This window comes from Hemibagrus wyckioides, linkage group LG15 (genome assembly GCF_019097595.1).
Source record: "Hemibagrus wyckioides isolate EC202008001 linkage group LG15, SWU_Hwy_1.0, whole genome shotgun sequence".
Classification (NCBI taxonomy): domain Eukaryota; kingdom Metazoa; phylum Chordata; class Actinopteri; order Siluriformes; family Bagridae; genus Hemibagrus; species Hemibagrus wyckioides.
The window spans coordinates 17,432,336-17,450,669 of record NC_080724.1 but is presented as its reverse complement, the minus strand read 5'-3'; the positions used below and the strand labels follow the sequence as shown (position 1 = coordinate 17,450,669).

At 42.1% G+C, this 18,334-nt stretch overlaps 2 protein-coding genes across 4 annotated transcripts; one reads left to right on the top strand and one right to left on the bottom strand.

Moving 5' to 3' along the window:
- Window positions 1-2,488: 2,488 nt before the first annotated feature.
- Window positions 2,489-15,627, top strand: ikzf4 (IKAROS family zinc finger 4). 3 transcript variants are annotated; one of them, XM_058409882.1, is made up of 8 exons: window positions 2,489-2,604; window positions 4,292-4,346; window positions 4,437-4,541; window positions 4,625-4,918; window positions 5,030-5,239; window positions 8,746-8,898; window positions 9,032-9,106; window positions 9,805-15,627. In XM_058409882.1, the coding sequence occupies exons 2-8, from the start codon at window positions 4,307-4,309 to the stop codon at window positions 10,584-10,586; spliced, it is 1,659 nt and encodes a 552-aa protein (XP_058265865.1). In that variant the 5' UTR covers window positions 2,489-2,604; window positions 4,292-4,306; the 3' UTR covers window positions 10,587-15,627. The 3 variants fall into 3 exon arrangements, with proteins under 3 accessions (XP_058265865.1, XP_058265866.1, XP_058265864.1); XM_058409883.1 differs by having other exon boundaries at window positions 8,975-9,106; XM_058409881.1 differs by having other exon boundaries at window positions 4,625-4,923; window positions 5,077-5,239; window positions 8,975-9,106.
- A 133-nt stretch (window positions 15,628-15,760) lies between these two features.
- Window positions 15,761-18,176, bottom strand: rps26 (ribosomal protein S26). Its single transcript, XM_058409891.1, has 4 exons — window positions 18,019-18,176; window positions 16,650-16,827; window positions 15,980-16,110; window positions 15,761-15,846 (listed from the first exon to the last, which is right to left on the bottom strand). Exons 1-4 carry the CDS (start codon window positions 18,019-18,021, stop codon window positions 15,811-15,813), a joined length of 348 nt encoding a protein of 115 aa, XP_058265874.1. The 5' UTR covers window positions 18,022-18,176; the 3' UTR covers window positions 15,761-15,810.
- Window positions 18,177-18,334: the final 158 nt, after the last annotated feature.

Here is an 18,334-nt window from a genome sequence, read left to right as displayed (position 1 = left end):
AGTGATCACTATCTTATACTTGATATTATGATATAAAAGCTAACAGATTTCATAACATTTAATTAGACCATGCAGGACAGTATACACCTAACAGCCATAACATTATGAGCAGTGACAGGTGAAGTGAACTCCTGATCATGGCACCTGTTAGTGGGTGGGATATATTAGGCAGCAAGTGAACATTTTGTTCTCAAAGTTGATGTGTTAGAAGCAGGAAAAATGGGCAAGCAAAAGGATTTGAGTGAGTTTGACAAGGACCAAACTGTGATGGCTAGACGACTGGATCAGAGCATCTCCAAAACTGCAGCTCTTGTGGGGTGTTCCTGGTCTGCAGTGGTAGGTATCTATCAAAAGTATATTTTAAGTCCTGTAAGTTGTGAGGTGGGGACTGCTAACATCTTGGTGCCCGATACCACAGCCATGGTCATGCCTTTACAGGTCAGGGCTGTTTTGGCAGCGAAAAGAGCACCAACACAATATTAGGCGGGTGGTCATAATGTTATGCCTGATCAGTGTAGATATAGTCAAAGCTTTGTTACTTGACTTTTCACCACAGCATTGTTCAGTCTTCAAATCTGATTGATCAGATGGAGGTCATTGGTAGGGTTGCAAAATTCCGGGAATTTTCAAGGCCGGAAACTTTCCATGGGAATTAATGGGAATTAACGAGAATTAATGGGAATAAAGTGGGAATTTAAAAGATTGCAGGTTAGCCTATAACAGGGAACTTAAATGTAGTTGAAATAAAATATCTTGCAGTATAATCATGGTTAAAAGAACCAGATTTAATGCAATTTCAGTTGAATTTCTATCCTGTATATTCCTCAATCACATGCACACAGCACTGCAGGGCTACTGAAGCCAAACCTCCACATGCACTGTCCATACCTCCATATCCCGCACACAAAATAATTAAAAAAAATATCCACCTTGGTCAGTAGTCATGTAAATTACATAAATAGTACATAAATTTATATTTAAAACTTTCTTGTGCTATGTGTAAGCTAAAACACCCCACCACACACATGCAATCCCCCTCAGTTAAGGAGGGAATTCCCCTTAGGGGAATCTGACCATCACAAGAATATTGAAGCCACAGGCTCTGACCATCACAAGAATATCGAAGCCACAGGCTCTGACCATCACAAGAATATCAAAGCCACAGTCTCTGACCATCACAAGAATATCGAAGCCACAGGCTCTGACCATCACAAGAATATCGAAGCCACAGTCTCTGACCATCACAAGAATATCGAAGCCACAGTCTCTGACCATCACAAGAATATCGAAGCCACAGTCTCTGACCATCACAAGACTATTGAAGCCGCAGTTCTGCATTTGAACCATTGAACCATACAATTTTGAATAGGTCTTTTTCTGGAAGGAAATGGGTGGGGGATGCTTTCGTTTTACAGCAAACAGAAGGAAATATGTGGGGTTTTTTTCCACATTCAACATTTATGCTTTTGTGTTGTTCAATGAAAGAAGGAATTAAAGTTCTACTTACAATTAAATCAAAGACAAAAATCTCATTTATGCATTAATTTGCTTGCATGTCAGCTTATGACCAAACAAAATGTTTGTTTGTATATACAGTTTATATAAATTTCCCCAAATTTCTAAATTATTTAAATAAATTCCCATTCATTCCCATCAAGTTTCCAACTTGGAATATCTCTAAAATTCCCGAGATGAAGTTCCCATTGAAATTTTCCGCTCCTTCGCAACCCTAGTCATTAATATTCACTGAAAGCACAGCTTTTATAGAAGTGTGGCTGTACTTCCAATCAGAGACTAACAACTTATACACAGGGTATGGTGGACACTCCACATAAGACTAATAATAAATATTTAAAAATGATCTTAGGAAGAAAAGTGTAAAATCATTATGGCTACACTTTCTGTGAACAGAAGCTTATTTAACTTTTATAAAAAGAAGACTTTAGTAGTCAGTAAGAGAATCGTAAAGATTCCAGGTTTTCTGTAAGATGACAAGCATGCATTTTAGTATTATTAACTGCGAGAGAGAGAGAGAGAGAGAGAGAGAGAGAGAGGCTGGTGAGAGAACGATCATTTTATTCTGGCTGTTCTAACAAGCATCATCATGAACTATGAACATCATGAACTCTCAAAGACGTTCCACAATATTACGTTAAATGTAACTATAAACAGACAAAAGGTATGACATGGTGTTATAATTGTATTCATAGGCAAACTGCTGCGGCAGTGCAGACACAAAACACTTCACGATATGCTGCTATAAGAAAATAATCAGTTTTGGAATTGCAGCACCCCACCCCGTCGTTGGTTACTTTCCTGGAACAGCACACCCGCTCGTCTTTTTATTTCTTACTTAACGTCTGTATCTGCCACCTCTACGAGACATCCTGTCCATTCCTCACTTTCAAAACAAAGGATCGATGCTCTCGGTGTGACGATTTGTTGATCGTGAAAGCCAGAGTTGGATTAGTCAGGTCTGAATCCCAGCACAGGCCCGGAAGTTGTTTGGGGTTTCAGGTAAAAGATCCCGGAGATGCTGCCTTCGCTGGAGAAAACAAACAGTGCTCCTGTTATATAAATACAGCAACCAGAGTCGATCGCCAGGTAAGGGAAATAACTCAACAGGTGCGTGCCATATTGCTGGTTAACGGAAGGTGACACTAGGTGATTGAACTAGCTGCCCCTGGTGTGTTTGAGCGAGTTTATGTAGCCGGCTAACGTTAGCTAAGCTAAACGGCATCTGGCGAGTGGTGGCTGCCATAGCAACGCCGACGGGCTCTTGAGAAACATTATCCCGCTTTAGCTTGTCACATCCAAATATCGAGTATTTTGCTAGTCATGATCAGGTCTTTCCATTTACACACCTTATAACTTTCGTTATCTTAGTTTGTTCTGTCAGTTTAAACATGTCTTTACCTTATTTCTGCTCTGTCGCGTTTTGTTAGCTCCTTAGCTTTCCAAGCTAGCTGGTTCGGCTCAACCAGACGGGGGCTGAATCCCAAATGGCACCCTACTCCCTATGCAAGTTCACTACATAGGTGTTTAAACAACGACTTCCACACTTTAAGTAGTGCACTATACGTCCCATAGGGAGTTATTTGGATTTTAGCCAGAATGTCAGCGAAGGTGTTGCGGACGTGACACATGTCACTGGTGTTTTTGTCTACAAAACAGTTTTCTGGTTCTTTTAAATCTGGACATTTTGTTTGACTTCCAACAACCAAGAGCTAAAATTCCTCTTCACAGTAACGTTCATGTCTTTGACATTCCACGTTCGTCATATCTGTGCCCTCGAGTTAACTTCATGCGTTAAACACTTACTCACTTACTTTTAGTATCCACTTTATTCTGGTCTATTCTGGGAACACTGGGCAGTATACCCTTAATGGGAGGCCAGTCCATCGTAGAGGATCACACACCTCACCACACCTGGGGCAATTTATTATTAATCCCAGAGGAAACCCAGAATGTGCAAAAAGGCAACACAGATGATAACCCAAGGCTCAGGATCAAACCAGGGTTCCTGGTGCTTGAGATGTTAAAGGCACAGCAGCTCTAATGGAACTTGTAGAATGAAGAAAAGAAGCTGTAATAACTAATGTCATATTGAAATTAGTCATTTTTTCACCCCTAAGTGATCCTTCCCGAAGTTTAATCCATAAACCTAAACACAAAAATTCCCTCTTTTGTGTGATCTGATAATCGCTCTATTAATTCTAGGGTTTCTTCAATATATGAGACTGAATGATTTTCATATGCTAAGGCAGGTTTCTGTGAATATCTGCCTGTCACAACGTTCAGCTCGGCTCTTTGATTCTTTGATCACATCTGAAGGGGAGGGCATCTTCCAATACACTGCTTATTTTCTTTATTTCTCACTCTGCTCTTCGATAGGTCACACGTGAAGGGGAGGGCGCCTTGTACTACCCTGCTTCTTTATGTTTTTTTTATAACAAAAATCTTTGTAGAAGTCAGAGACTTGGGTCCATGGTTGAAACTTGGAGATATTTACTTATGGTAGGATTTAGGATTTCTGATAAGGACTTGAAAGATTGGCTAATCATATAGCAAAGCTACAAGGCTCAATATGAACAATGCTTTCCTCTAGTTGCTGAGAAGAGACAAATAGATTATAAGGTTTAAAACAACAGAATGATCAGGTTTCCATGTCTTGAAACTTCTAGACCATCTGAGAGTAATGCGATTTTATAACTATATTTTGTGGCAGTTGTTATGCTGCTGATAAAATCAAACTGCTCAGATCTCTTGTGGCTTCTTTTTTCATTTCCAGGCAGCTGGTGTGAGAATGAATGCTGACGATTGCAATGGCCGTTCTTACATGTCAGGTATTAAGTGCTCCTGCTGATTTAATCTGGTACAGTTCTCTGCTTGGTTGCATCATTTGATTTGTATGTCTTTGTATGCTTGTTTTGCAGGCAGCGGAGACTCTTCGACAGAACGGGAGTTTTTCGCAGGGCTAAGGGGACCTACAGTGAGCACTCCCAACAGTCAGCACTCCTCTCCCAGTCGCTCCGTCAGTGGTCCGTATTCTAGCTACATAATGTGCTTGTGTATTGCTTGCAATGAGTATTTTTGTGAAGAGTTTATTCTGCTTTCTGTCTAGCAAATTCCATCAAAGTGGAGCTCTACAGCGATGAAGAAGTAGGTAGTGCCCCACTTGCAGAGAGAGGAGGAGGAGGAGTAGGAGAGAGGGATGAAGGATGGAAGCAGGATAAGGGGGACATTGCAGAGGAGGTTGGCGGAGAGGTTGGAGGAGATGCGGGTGGAGGGCTCAGTCAAGGAGGGAGCGGTTCACCTGGACCCATTCGGCTTCCTAATGGGAAATTGAAGTGCGATATATGCGGGATGATCTGTATTGGCCCTAATGTTCTGATGGTACACAAACGCAGCCATACAGGTGAGGTTCATGAAATTATTTAAATGTATATTCACTTTATAGTCTGTACAATTTGAAACCTAGAGTTGTTAGTTTACGAGTGTTGCTTTCATGATTGCAAATGTCTTATAGATGGGATTAATCTCGGTGCCTTTGCTAAAAAATGGTTGATAGGTGAGCGGCCATTCCAGTGTAACCAGTGCGGTGCGTCCTTCACGCAGAAGGGCAACCTGCTGCGCCACATCAAGCTCCACTCCGGCGAAAAGCCCTTCAAATGCCCCTTCTGTAACTACGCCTGCCGCCGCCGTGACGCACTCACAGGACACCTCCGCACACACTCCGGTGAGTGAACACACACCACACAGACAAGACAACAAGATGTGAGGAAATCTTTTAATGCAGCACTGAACCTTTATAGTGTTGGGCATAATGAGACGCCTGTGTGGGAATGTACTATTGATTTGGAGCCTGATTAATTCCTTTAAAGATTCAGCCGCTCTGCCTTAGGATAGAATTCTGCGGGTTATTTCTAAACTGAATAGAAAATGACCTCACAGCATGTTTTAGTCATATATTCATGACATTTAGAATATTATGAAAACAGGATATCCTGCTCGTGCTCTCAAAATGTTGATGCACATTCTCCTAAGTGAACGTGCAGCAGGCCAATTTTTCTGAATCTTTTTTTTTTTTTCTGCTCTTCTGAATGGCGTGGTTCGGAGAAATGATGGCCAAGTGTCATGAAGTTCTCTGAAATGACGCAAATACCTCCAACTGTTGCGGTTTATCTCATCATTTTTACTGATGTCAAACATCGTTGATAAGAAACTTCTAGGTACATTCAAACGTTTCTGGAAAGTAAAGAGAAAGTGTTTCTTTCTAGTAAAGGTGTCCATCTGTCATCGAATCTTTTGTTTTAAAAGCTTAGCCAAATTATTGGCATGTACTATATTCACTCTTCTATAAATAAGTTTAAAAACACTATTTTTTTTTATTCTGGTCAATCTCAGATTATATAGTAGCTGAAAATAAAAGATACTACATATACTATGGATTACGTGTGGCAAGAAGATACATTGTGCAGATTTGCATGATTATTAAAAATGTGAAACATCATATTTATAGGAGACACTGTTATGGCTCTGAAAATTGAGCCCTACTTGCCCTACCTTCTGTTTCCATTTTATTGTGAGAGGTTTGTTCAACAAGACATGAGTTTAAAGAAATTTTCTCTAAACTCCTGGGACAGAATTGTGTCAAGGCACCCGGCTTTCTGCAGCTTTAAAGCTCCTGAGGAACACAGTGGCTTTCATCATAGGTAAATGAAAGAGGTCTGGAATCATAGAGGCTTTTCCTTGCCAAACCAGGCAAACATACTTCACCTTAGGGACAGAACTGGGCATGTAATGAGCAGCGCCTGGTTTCCTCCAGATGTAATATTTGGCATCAGGCCAAAGAGTTTAGTTTTGGCTTCATCAGACCATAGATTTCTATAGCCATAGAGTGCTTCAGATACATTTTGGCAAACAAGATCAAGTGATCGTGTACATTTTACTGAGGAGTGGCTTCCATCTGGCCACTCTAACATAACAGACTGCTTGGTTGAGTGATGCAAAGATGGTTGTCTTTCTGACAGGTTCTCCCATCTCTGTTTTATCTCTACTTTCATCCACAGCAGTGACCATAAATATTTCAGTGCTATTAATATTTCATTTTTTTAAAATAAAATTGCAAAAACAAGTTTGCAAAACTTTGCAAAAACAATGAAAAGAATTTGAGTATTTCTAAGCATGAATGTTACCCATTATAGAGCAGCAAAAATCAATAAATAGTAAAATTATGTACATTTCATAACTTTTTCAAGGCTGTTATATTTATCACATTTAAGCAAAATAAAAAAAAAGTGCATAAGCTTGTTGTAATTTGAGACCTTGTGTATGGAATGCATGTATGGAGGCCCGGGTTAACAACGACCGCCGTTGACCTACAGGACGCTGGTGGAAATTGGGCTACTGTTGGTCGAAGAAGTAGAGGAGGGAGAAGAGTGTGTAGACAGAGAGGGAAGAGGAAAGGTAAGAGTGTAGGACTGAGAATAGGAACTCTGAATGTTGGTACTATGACAGGGAAAGGTAGAGAGCAGGTGGAAGGGCTGCAAGGCTTGTAGTATAGGAGCAGTATTCAAGCTATTTTATTATGGTGTGGATAGTAAGAGAAATGGGGTAGGTGTGGTCCTGAAGGAGGAGTCTGTGAGGAATGTTGTGGAGGTGAAGAGAGTGTCAGACAGGGTGATGAGTCTGAAGTTAGAGGTTGAAGGGGTGATGGTGAATGTTGTTTGTGGTTATACCCTGCAGGTAGGTTGTGAGTTAGAGGAGGAAGAGAGATTCTGGAGTGAATTAGATGAGGTGATGGAGAGTATTCCCATGGGTGAGAGAGTGGTGATAGGGGCAGATTTTAATGGACATGTTGGTGAGGGGAACACAGGTGATGAGGAGGTGATGGGCAAGTTTGGAGTTAAGGAAAGGAACCTGATCAGGGAGACAGGAAGAAAGTTGTTGGGTGTGTCATCTGCAAGGAGGAAAGAAGGTAAGGAGACTTGGTGGTGGAATGAGGAAGTTCAGGATAGTATTCAGAGGAAGAGGTTAGCCAAGAAGAAGTGGTACATGGACGGGACTGAAGAGAATAGACAGGAATACAAGGAGTTACAGCACAGGGTGAAGAGGGAGGTGTCTAAGGTCAAGCAGAAGGCATATGAGTTAAGTTAATAAAGAGTTATTAAGGAGAGAGATGGAAAGGTGCTCACAAGTAAGGAGAGTGTAAAGAGAGGATGGAATGAGTATTTTGAAGAGCTGATGAATGAGGTACATGAGAGGGGAAAAAAAGAGTAGAAGGGTGAAATCTGGAACAGAAAGTAGAGAAAGGATGAAATCAGGAAGGCTTTGAAGAGGATGAAAAGTGGAAAGGCAGTTGGTCCTGGCGACATCCCGGTGGAGGTCTGGACGTGTCTAGGAGAGGCAGCAGTGGAATTTTTAACTAGTTTGTTTAACAGGGTTTTAGAGAGTGAGAAGATGCCTGAGGAATGGAGAAGAAGTGTATTAGTGCCGATCTTTAAGAATAAGGGTGACGTGCAGAGTTGCAGCAACTATAGGGGGATAAAGTTGATGAGCCATACAATGAAGCTATGGGAAAGAGTAGTGGAAGCTAGGTTAAGGAAGGTAGTGGAAATTTGTGAGCAGCAGTATGGCTTCATGCCCAGAAATAGCACAATAGATAGCAGGGACAGCTCTTGTTGGACGTTTGGGGGACAAAGTTAGGGAGGCCAGATTAAGATGGTTTGTTCAGAGGAGGGAGAGTGAGTATATTGGTAGGAGAATGTTGGCCAGGCAGGAGGCAAAGAGGAAGGCCAAAGAGGAGGTAATAAATGAGGATATGAAGCTAGTGGGTACAAGTGTTGAGGATGCAGAAGATAGGGATAGGTGGAGAAAGATTATTCAATGTGGCCACCCCTGAAGGGAAAAGCCGAAAGAAGTGTATGGAATGCATGTACTACCCGTGTAGTAAATTTTTCAAATATAATTTTTTTTTTTTTTTAGAAAAAAAAAATAACACCCATAATCAGTCAAGTTATGTCATCCTTAAATTTTAATGCTTTAATTTCTCAGATCACCAGCAATAATGTACACATACACACATTAAACATTAACATTGCTTCTGATAAAGTAGAGTTTATGGAACAATTATATATTGCCCCATAATCAAGAATGACATAAATCATTTCTCTTTCTTTGGTAGCACTCACAAGGCTTTAGTCATCTAATATCATCAGGCTTTGTCGTTCTGCATCATTTCAGTTTCCTCTCCAACTGTGGGGAAGCCCTATAAGTGCAGTTACTGTGGTCGCAGCTACAAGCAGCAGAGCACACTAGAGGAGCATCGTGAGCGCTGCCACAGCTACCTTCAGAGTCTGGACCACCAGCCTGCCCACAGCACGCAGTCTGCACAGGGTAAATCATAAACAACTCCTGACTCTTGCTGTATGTGTGTTTGTGAGTGTTGTTCTTATTATATTGCCTTGTGCAGGTGAGGAATGTCGTAATATGGATGTGATGGCTGACCCTCTGATTCAACCCTTGTCAGAAAAGATGACCTTCATCGAACGGGTGGCTAACAGCATCACTAAAAGGAAGCGCTCCACACCTCAAAAGTTTCTGGGTAGGCTTCTTTCAGTCCATCAGTTGTGGGTTTATATTAGGCAGACTCTGTTAATCCTTAAATGCAATAATGGCTTCTGCAATATTGATACGAAGTAAAAGCCACACTGCAAATAACCCAAGTGTAATACCACAAGCTTCTGTGTAAGCAGTATAATCGCAAGGATCCTCCAACGTCCATGAAACGTCCTGTTTCAAACACCCACACAATACTATTACTAGTAACGTTAGATTTTTAATGAGAATTGTGTGGGTGTTTAAACAAATCAAAGCATGTAATTTAACAAGTAATTACAAACAAATTATTAATAATAAGTAGAGTTTACATTTAGACTGCAGCAAAGTGATTGGTATATGATTTCTTTTTTTTTTGCATCATATGTTATTGATTATAGCTGGGGGTGTATCTCTCCTTCTGAGGTGATATAATGCATATCCTGATATGTGATTAATCATACAATGTATAAAAATGTTCAAAGTGTTCAAAAGTAAGTAAAAGACAGCATCTCAAATATTAAGGCTGCAAGACAAGGTCATGCCTTGGTCAGTTTCACTCGACTGAACGGGAGGTTAAAATCAGATCAGATTGTGTTTGTCTCCTATATTTTTCTACTTTTTATATTTAAGAATAAACAAGGACAACAGTTTGCTTTGGTGAATCTTTAAATGCCTAATTGTTCCCTGACTGTGTCTGCGCAGGAGAAAAGCACATGCGCTTGAACATGTCCGATGCACCTTATGAGATCAACTCCAGCCCAGAGAAAGAGCGGGATGCGATGGGTTCTCATGCTGGAAGTGACCCTGCTGCTTTAGCTGTTATGGGAAGCCACTACCTCCGTACTCCCCGGGGAGGAAGCGAAGACATTGAGTCTCCTCGCTCCCTGCGCCTTCCTCCTACTCACCCGGCTTGTGTGTCCGAGTATACCCCTGTCATCAGCTCCGTCTATGGCCACATCACACCTCTTGGCCAGCGGCTGAACTGTGCAGGGGGTATCAACATGGTACTGCCTGGCCGAGAGGCAGGGGAGGGCCATGAAGATGTGCCCTCAGGGCGCAGCCATGCTGCCTCACCCAGCAATGGCTGCCAGGACTCCACAGATAACGAGAGCACGACAGAAGAGCAAGGCATCGGCCCTGGCGCTGCCAACCACCGAGGACGCGAGCGCCACAGTCCTAGTCACGCCAAAGAAACAGAAGTGGAAGGGGAGCGAGACAGAGTGGGCTTACCGGCTAAGGGGGGCCCTCGTTCTCCGCCCTCGTCCAGTTTGGCCGTGCAGGTGGTGGACGGCGAGGGGCGGCCGGTGCGCTCGTTCCGTTGTGAGCACTGTCGCATCTTCTTCCTGGACCACGTCATGTTCACCATCCACATGGGCTGCCATGGCTTCCGCCAGCCTTTCGAATGCAACATCTGCGGCCACCGCAGCCAGGACCGCTACGAGTTCTCCTCGCACATCGTCCGAGGAGAGCACCAAGTGGGCTGAACCACTTGGGAGTAGGGGTGGGAGGGTTGGCACGCAGGCAGGACGGGTATTTCAAAGTGGGAAAGAAGGAGGTAAGGAGGGACAGACGCTGCTTTCAGATGATACGGAGTCCAGTTTGGTCTGCACCAGATGAGGGGGGACATACTGAGCACTTGCTTTTAGTATTAGTGAACAGCAGGCTTTCAATTTCGAAGGCTAACTGGCATAGGTGCACAGGGAGTATTGCCTGTGCTTAATAGAAATCAAATTTAAAGGAGTTTGATTAGAACCGTGGGACTGAATCCCACTCTGATTCAACTCCCAAATCAATTCATTTGGCAAGACGCAGCTGTTTTGCTTTAGAAGTGCCTTTCTTCAGTGGGGTTTACCTTTTCTGGGTTAGATAGAGAAACTTGGTGCTCGAGCATGCTGCAGCAGGAGGCAGGGGTCAGCGAAATCTTGCTAGCAGCATTTCCGTACTGCATTTTAGAGGTTGTGATGAGTGTATGAGTTTGTGTGAGTGACCTGAGAGAGTGAAATGAGATCCACAGCTGTAGTATAGTCTAAAGTGTACAGACTTTGTGTTTGGACTCCTTTTATGGTCATTTTAAGGGTCTGTGGAATTTAGAGGACTCAGGGAGGACACAGGGGACTAAAGAAAAGAACTATGAAGTAGCAGCACCAGCTGCAGGCCTCTATAAGACTAGAGAGAGAGAGAGAGGAGATCTGTGTGTTAGCCATATAAACGGAGCACACACACACATTGCCTTAAGTAGTTGCTTTATATTAACCCTGCGTTATTTAGTAGAATTGAGTATGCTGTTTAATGTTGTGGTTTCAGAAGGCACCACAAATCATGTCTTTAAACCTGAGACGGCACAGCTCTCATTAGGTGGTTTTAAAAATTAGGCCAGGTCTTAGACAGTATCTATATCTAAAATTGTTCATGCTAAATGTCTTATTAGTAGAAATTAACTTGAAGAAAAATTTTGCCTTAGTTTTGGAGCGTTCCGCAGTGGATAACCTTGGTCCTGCTCAATTCCTGGACTTGCTGGTTTCCTTTGTGCCTCAGAACTCGATTGTTGTTTTTATCTAGAAGACCTCACCTCAGTGGCGATGATACAGTTCATTGCAATTGCTCTTCAGGACTATAGAGGAGCGTTTTGCATCATTCTTGCAGTACGAAGTCCCCCTTATATCCAGCCTGTGTGACAAACCTGTTGATGAAACGATTGCCTAGCTTTAGTTAATAAGGTACGTTTGTTAGTGTTTTTCACACACACACACACACACACACACAAAAATGGGCTAAATGCTGCACACTAGGCGATTGCAAACGGGTGAAACAAACCACAGCGCAGTAAATGGAGCCTTAACCTGCTGGTGCAGATCAAACAAAGACCCATATTGCATTCTGTGACTCTGATGAACGATAAGGAGGGGTTGGTACCTTGGAGGAAGTTTGCACTTTTCTAACTCTCTGCTTAAATGTGAGTGTTTTCGCTGGGGCTGTCGGGTTGGGCAGGCAGATGGGGTAAGGGTGGGGTGGGTTCAGGTTTGGTGGGGCTCTTCTTAAAGGCTTTAGGAGATCCTGCTGTACTCAATGGTGACTGAGCTTTGGAACATATTCTTTTGCTTTCTGAAATTGCTCGATTGCACTGACTTCTGATAAAAAATGCTATTTAGGGAAAATAAGTACAAATTTGATACTATGTAGGTTATAAAGACAAACAGTGTGTTGTTTTTAAAGTTCTATAAATACTATTTTCCTAACGAAAGGAATCGTCACAAAGGGTTTCAGAGCAGAAAAATTCTCCTTGTGTTGTAAAATCGGTGCTTGGTTGTTTGTGTGGCTTCTGCCCTTAATATTGGCCTTGTATCCTGTACGCTTGTCCTGTGTGAACATGTCGCATATGAATTAAACATTATCAAGGTACACTTCATTCCCAAAGGCGACAGACTGCTGCGGGACAGGAGTAAAACTACGATTGCAGAATTTTGTACCGTCCTGCCAAGATATTGTGGCCTGTTTTAGTCCTTTCTTGCACAAAGTGAGATAAAGCACCAATGAACAAATTTTGAGAATATCAAAGAGTTTATCGTTTCGAGGTTCGTTCCTGTACCGCCTTTTCAATCGTGGACAGTGCTTAAGGATACTTGGATGTTGTAGCATGTTTGTCACTCGGCGTTCGTGAAGATGGTCGGCTATTTCCCAAACCTGCTTATGTGTGATCCCCTGATCTAGTGTTAGACTTTCTGCTAGCTAAAATGCATCCGGAGACCTCTTAATCTTAATGTGTGTTTGGATCCATGCCAGTGAAAGCCTCCAGAGTGAACGAGTTTCTGAAGTAGACTCTAAACGAGACCAAAACCAGTATTTCCTCTACAACGTTAAGTCGATAGCTTTGCACCCTTCATAGCTGAAGAGAATTCATCCTCCTCCTCCTCCTACCAAACGTAAAAATGTACTTGAAGATATTTAAGAAACAAAACTTCAAATATATGATACTTAACAATGCACTTAATGGTTAATGAAATGAATTTATGTAAATAGGTACATGGTATGTATGAGTGAGAAGGTAGCATGTGTGCTTATTTTGTTTTGCTGGAAATCTGGAACTGTTCAGCTTGTATATCGGCTGCGGATTTTCCCCCTCCGTTCCTCCACCAACAGCCTCTCTGTTTGTTTTTTCTCCCCTCGAAAGTTTCTTTCCCTGACCCTTAAGTGTGATGAACTTAAATGAATATTTTTAAATGAACTGTGAAGCAACCATCACAAGCAAGTGCGAGAGTGTGAGCATTTTCGTGAGGCAGGGATTACACTCCCTTTCATACTTACAGGCTTTCTCCTGGGCTCAATGTTTTTAAAGGCTTTGTGAAAAAAAAAATGTATATGACAAAGAAAAAACTCTTTACCTCAAATTTGTTAAAATAAAAAAACTGCCTCATGTTCTTTAAAAAGGTGTGTTGGTTTCAAGAAAAGGTGTTGTTTGGTTTTGTTTTTGAAGGAGTGACCCAGCATTCAGTTGAAGTAATTTTTCATGTCCAATAAAGTAATGTTTGTCGTATCTCCTGTCCACTTAAACATCTCCGCTATTGTTTTCCACTTTTGTGCTGTTGTGAACTTTGAACTCCGTGAGATATGCGGGAAAGTGTGAAGTCGCCGAATATCGTCATTTGCGAAACTGGAAATTACGTTTCGCTGTCTCTCTAAATCGCAGATGGACAGATAAAACGAGGTTCTCCCAGCCAGGCGTGGACATGTGATTCGATCTTATTTTTTTCCCTTTGATTCTATATTCAAGATGGAAAAAGAAAAGCTCATAATGCTAAAAATTGCATTAATATCCCAGTGTTAAAGGGTAAAAGTTCTTCCTCCAGGAAATTTGATTACTGCCAATTAAAAAAAGAAAGCGAATTTAATGGAAATGAGGTTCAGCAGATTTTTTAAAGAAGCCAATGGTCACGAGTTAAACGACGTGATCTAGTTTATATCATGATTTTAGCTTTAGACAAAAAAAAAAAAAGTCTCACTCGGCTCCCAGTGCCGGTAAGCAGGACAACCGTCACGGTAATACAGTCATCAACTTTTTGCTGATTAAACCTTAGTCACCTCTAAACCTGATGGAATCGGACAAGGATCCAGACAATCATGCAGTCATATCCAAAAGAAAACATCCCTTACAGTCAGTCAGCGTTATTCAATTACTATGTAATGCTTTATTACATAGTAATTACATATCCAGGATATTTGGATTTTACCTCCATTTATGGGCATGGAGTGTATGAATCATTCTGAATATCAAGAGGAGCCTCCTAGTTTTTTTATGGCACCTTGTGCATCTTTGGAGTCAGTGATCATTTCTTGGAGCTTAAAAGATTTAAAGTAGAGGATTTGGCTATAGCATAGTCGTCTTTTTTCGTCTTTTCCCTTCAGGGGTGGCCACAGCGAATCATGTCTCTGTCTCACCTATCCCTATCTTCTGTATCCTCAACACTTGCACCCACTAGCTTTATATCCTCATTTATTACATCCATATACCTCCTCTTTGGCCTTCCTCTTTTCCTCCTGCCTGGCAGCTCCATGTCCAACATTCTCCTACCAATATACTCGGTCTCCCTCCTCTGGACATGTCCAAACCATCTTAATCTGTCCTCCCTAACTTTGTCTCCCAAACGTCGAACATGAGCTGTCCCTCTGATGTACTCGTTCCTAATCCTGTCCAACCTTGTCACTCCCAAAGAGAACCTCAACATCTTCAGCTCTGCAACCTCCAGCTCTGACTCCTGTCTCTTCCTTAGTGATACTGCCTCTAAACCATACAGCATGGCCGGTCTCACCACTGTCTTGTACACCTTCCCCTTGATTCTCGCCGATATTTTTCTAGCACACAGAACTCCCGACACCTTTCTAACCTGTACAAGTCTTCTCTCCTTCTCTAGTGTCTAGCCTAGTGCACAACTCATCGTACGCCTTCTGCTTGGCCTTAGACACCTCCCTCTTCACTCTGCGCTGTAATTCCTTGTATTCCTGTCTATTCTTTTCAGTCCTTTCCATGTACCACATCTTCTTGGCTAACCTCTTCCTCTGAATACTATCCTGAACTTCCTCAATCCACCACCAAGTCTCATCTTCATTCCTCCTTCCAGAAGACACACCCAGCACCTTCCTTCCAGTCTCCCTGATCACTTCTGCTGTGGTTTCCCAGTCATCTGGCAGCACTACCTGACCACAATTCCTCACAACATTCCTCCTCTTTCAGCTTCCACCACTATCTCCATCTTTCACCTCTTCTTCTTACAGACCATCAAAGTCATCCTACACACCACCATCCTATGCTGTCTGGCTACACTCTCTCCCACTACCACTTTACAGTCACTAATCTCTTTCAGATTGCCTCTTCTACATAGGATGTAGTCTACCTGTGTGCTCCTACCTCCACTTAGCTATAACATAGTAATTAATGCTATTTAAAACAACAACATACCAGGACAAACTGCCCAGAAAGTGATGACTTCATGACGAACAGATACAAAGCTTAACACTTATTGAAGGTCATTTTTAAAAGAAATAATGAGGATTCTTCACTGCATGCTCCAGTTTCTCTCCTTGTCATCATCCTTTTCTATGGGAGCCTTTTGGCTCATTGTGAAATGTGGAGAAGGGAAAAAAAAAAAAATCATTCCACATCGTCTTAAGGGGTTATTATTTATTTACGTACAAACATCAGCAAAACGCTCCAGTTCACATGGGCTTAGCAGGAACTCTTGGGGCAGCACCCTAAACAAAAACAAAAATGAGCAGTGTGATTAAAAACTTACTAGCCGAACCCTTTAGGGTCATTAACACTAAGCAAAATTCAAATTCTCTAAATTCTCTTCAGTCTGTGTGTGTGTGTGTGTGTTAAACTTACGGCAGGTCTGAAGCGAGGAGGCGGTGTGCGGTCCTTCCTGGCCTCACGTGATCGGTTCCTCACAACTTTGCTGTGGATGGCGCAGCTCACGCAGTAATGCAGCTTAACATACAACTTTGGCAACACGTAAGCTGGTAAGAGAGAGAGAGAATGTTAGCTTGCTCATAAGTATTCTGGATCGTTTACATGTTTAACATATTTGGCTTTAGTGAATGGTGTGTGGAAAAATACTGATCATTTGATATTTTTAGGTTTGCTCCAAGTCACAGCAAATATTTGTCTAAAAACCTACAGTGCTATTATAAGGAAAATAAATAAAACTAATTCCAGAGACATTCTGGGCATTACAAATCCTACTTGCCTCATAACACAGCCTTAGTAGTTAGCATTGGTCTACATTTCACCCTTTATCGCCCAATCAGCTTGGCAAGTAATAAAAGATTTTTTTGGGACAAGTCTACAGTACCAACATCGATCACAATATCTCAGAAGACGCATCTTTCATTTCATACTGACCCTGAAGATTTTAAAGGGACATAACTAAAGCATGTTAGATACGCACAGCATCAACTAGCCACTAGCTTTCGATCTGCAGGCATTTGATAAAAGCTGAAGATTTTTCTTTATTAGTATTGTGACAGGTGTGGAATAGCTTCATAATTCTACTCACAATCAAACACACTGGCCTCAGAGATGTCCCTCACAGCTGCTGCCTCGACGATGTTCCTGATGACAAACTTCTTGATGGCCTTGTCTTTGGGCACGCAACGGGCACAGTTGGTGCAGCGGATGGGCTGAACGTGACCACGGCCCTTCTTGGCACGACCGTTATTCCTCCTTTTCTTGGTCTGGGGGAAACAAGTTGACTGTTAATCACACTAGAAAGTCTTTAGAGACTATCTGTGCATCAAGAAGGAGTGAAAGACAGAGCTAATGAGGGATAGGTTGGTCCCTATATGAACATCTGCAATTAAGTTCTGACAGTCGTCGATACAGTAAATTTGACACTTTTCAATTTTTTAAAGGAGTCTACATTGTCAGCGCATATTAACAGTCAGTCTGATGAAGAAGCCACATTACTACATACACCAACCAGGCATAACATTATGACCACCTGATCAATATTGTGTTGGTCCCCCGTTTTTGCTGCCAAAACAGCCCTGACCCGTCATGCACTGTGTATTCTGTCACCTTTCTATCAGAACCAGCATTAAATTCTTCAGCAATTTGAGCAACAGTAGCTCATCTGGATCGGATCACACGGGTCAGCCTTCGCTCCTCATGTGCATCAATGAGCCTTGGTCGCCCATGACCCTGTCACCGGTTCACAACTGTTCCTTCCTTGGACCACTTTTGATAGATACTGACCACTGCAGACCGGGAAAGAGCTGCAGTTTTGGAGATGCTCTGATCCAGTCGTCTAGCCATCACCTCATCAAACTCGCTCAAATCCTTACGCTTGTCCATTTTTCCTGCTTCAACTTTCACATTTTAACAAAGTGTTCACTTGCTGCCTAATATATCCCACCCACTAACAGGAGCCATGATGCTCCATGATCATGTCAGTGTTATTCACTTCACCTGTCAGGGGTCTTAATGATACGCCCTAAAGGGTTAAAAAGTATGTGATGTTCATTAATAAACTACATGTTATTGTGGGGAGGTTGATGTGGTCTAAGAGGAACACAACACTTAGGTAGGTGATGTTATTAGCAAAATAATCAGCTTTGGGGTGGCTTCATGTACATTGGTATTTCCACCGAGACAAAACTACACAGATTCCTCCAGACTGTTATTACCGGTAATGTGTAACTGGTTAAAGAACCCCAGTGATGCCGCACATTACCTTCCGTTCTCATGCAGAAAGAACGCTAGCTCAGATTAGTGCTATATAATCATACACCATATTAACCTATCTAATGATATATTAGTGATATTAACCCTTCATTTCCCAGACTCCGGCCTCCTAAACAAGCGCAAAATCCGTTAAAATTCTCCGGAACTGTCCGAACTGCGCTTTACCGAGAAAACACACTCACCATCTTGACTTTAAGTGGCACGCGAGAGAGCCGGAAGCGGTATTACGTAGCTTATAAAGCCGGTGTGATACCTTGTTTTACATCCCATGCACATCCTGCATGCCTAAGGCCCCTTTGGTATCCGTCGTGTCCGCCTGACTAAAAAAAAAGTAAATATATTCAGAAAATCATTTCTATCGCTCAACGTGTAAAACTTTTCAAATAGTGATTTCGGACAAAATGGAAAATTTTTGATCATCAGTTCGGTTAACTAGTAAGTTCGTGTATTCTACGAGCATGATTTTTACTCTTTAGTTCATTTCACTGGCACCGAAGC

Coding starts and splice junctions, on each gene's coding strand:
- ikzf4 (XM_058409883.1), top strand. CDS start 4,307: ATGAATGCTGACGATTGCAATGGCCGTTCTTACATGTCAG. Junction 4,347..4,436: donor TGGCCGTTCTTACATGTCAG/GTATTAAGTGCT, acceptor CTTGTTTTGCAG/GCAGCGGAGACTCTTCGACA. Junction 4,542..4,624: donor TCCCAGTCGCTCCGTCAGTG/GTCCGTATTCTA, acceptor CTTTCTGTCTAG/CAAATTCCATCAAAGTGGAG.
- rps26 (XM_058409891.1), bottom strand. Junction 16,111..16,649: donor TGAGGCCAGTGTGTTTGATT/GTGAGTAGAATT, acceptor CTCTCTTACCAG/CTTACGTGTTGCCAAAGTTG. Junction 15,847..15,979: donor CTCCTCGCTTCAGACCTGCC/GTAAGTTTAACA, acceptor GTTTTTGTTTAG/GGTGCTGCCCCAAGAGTTCC.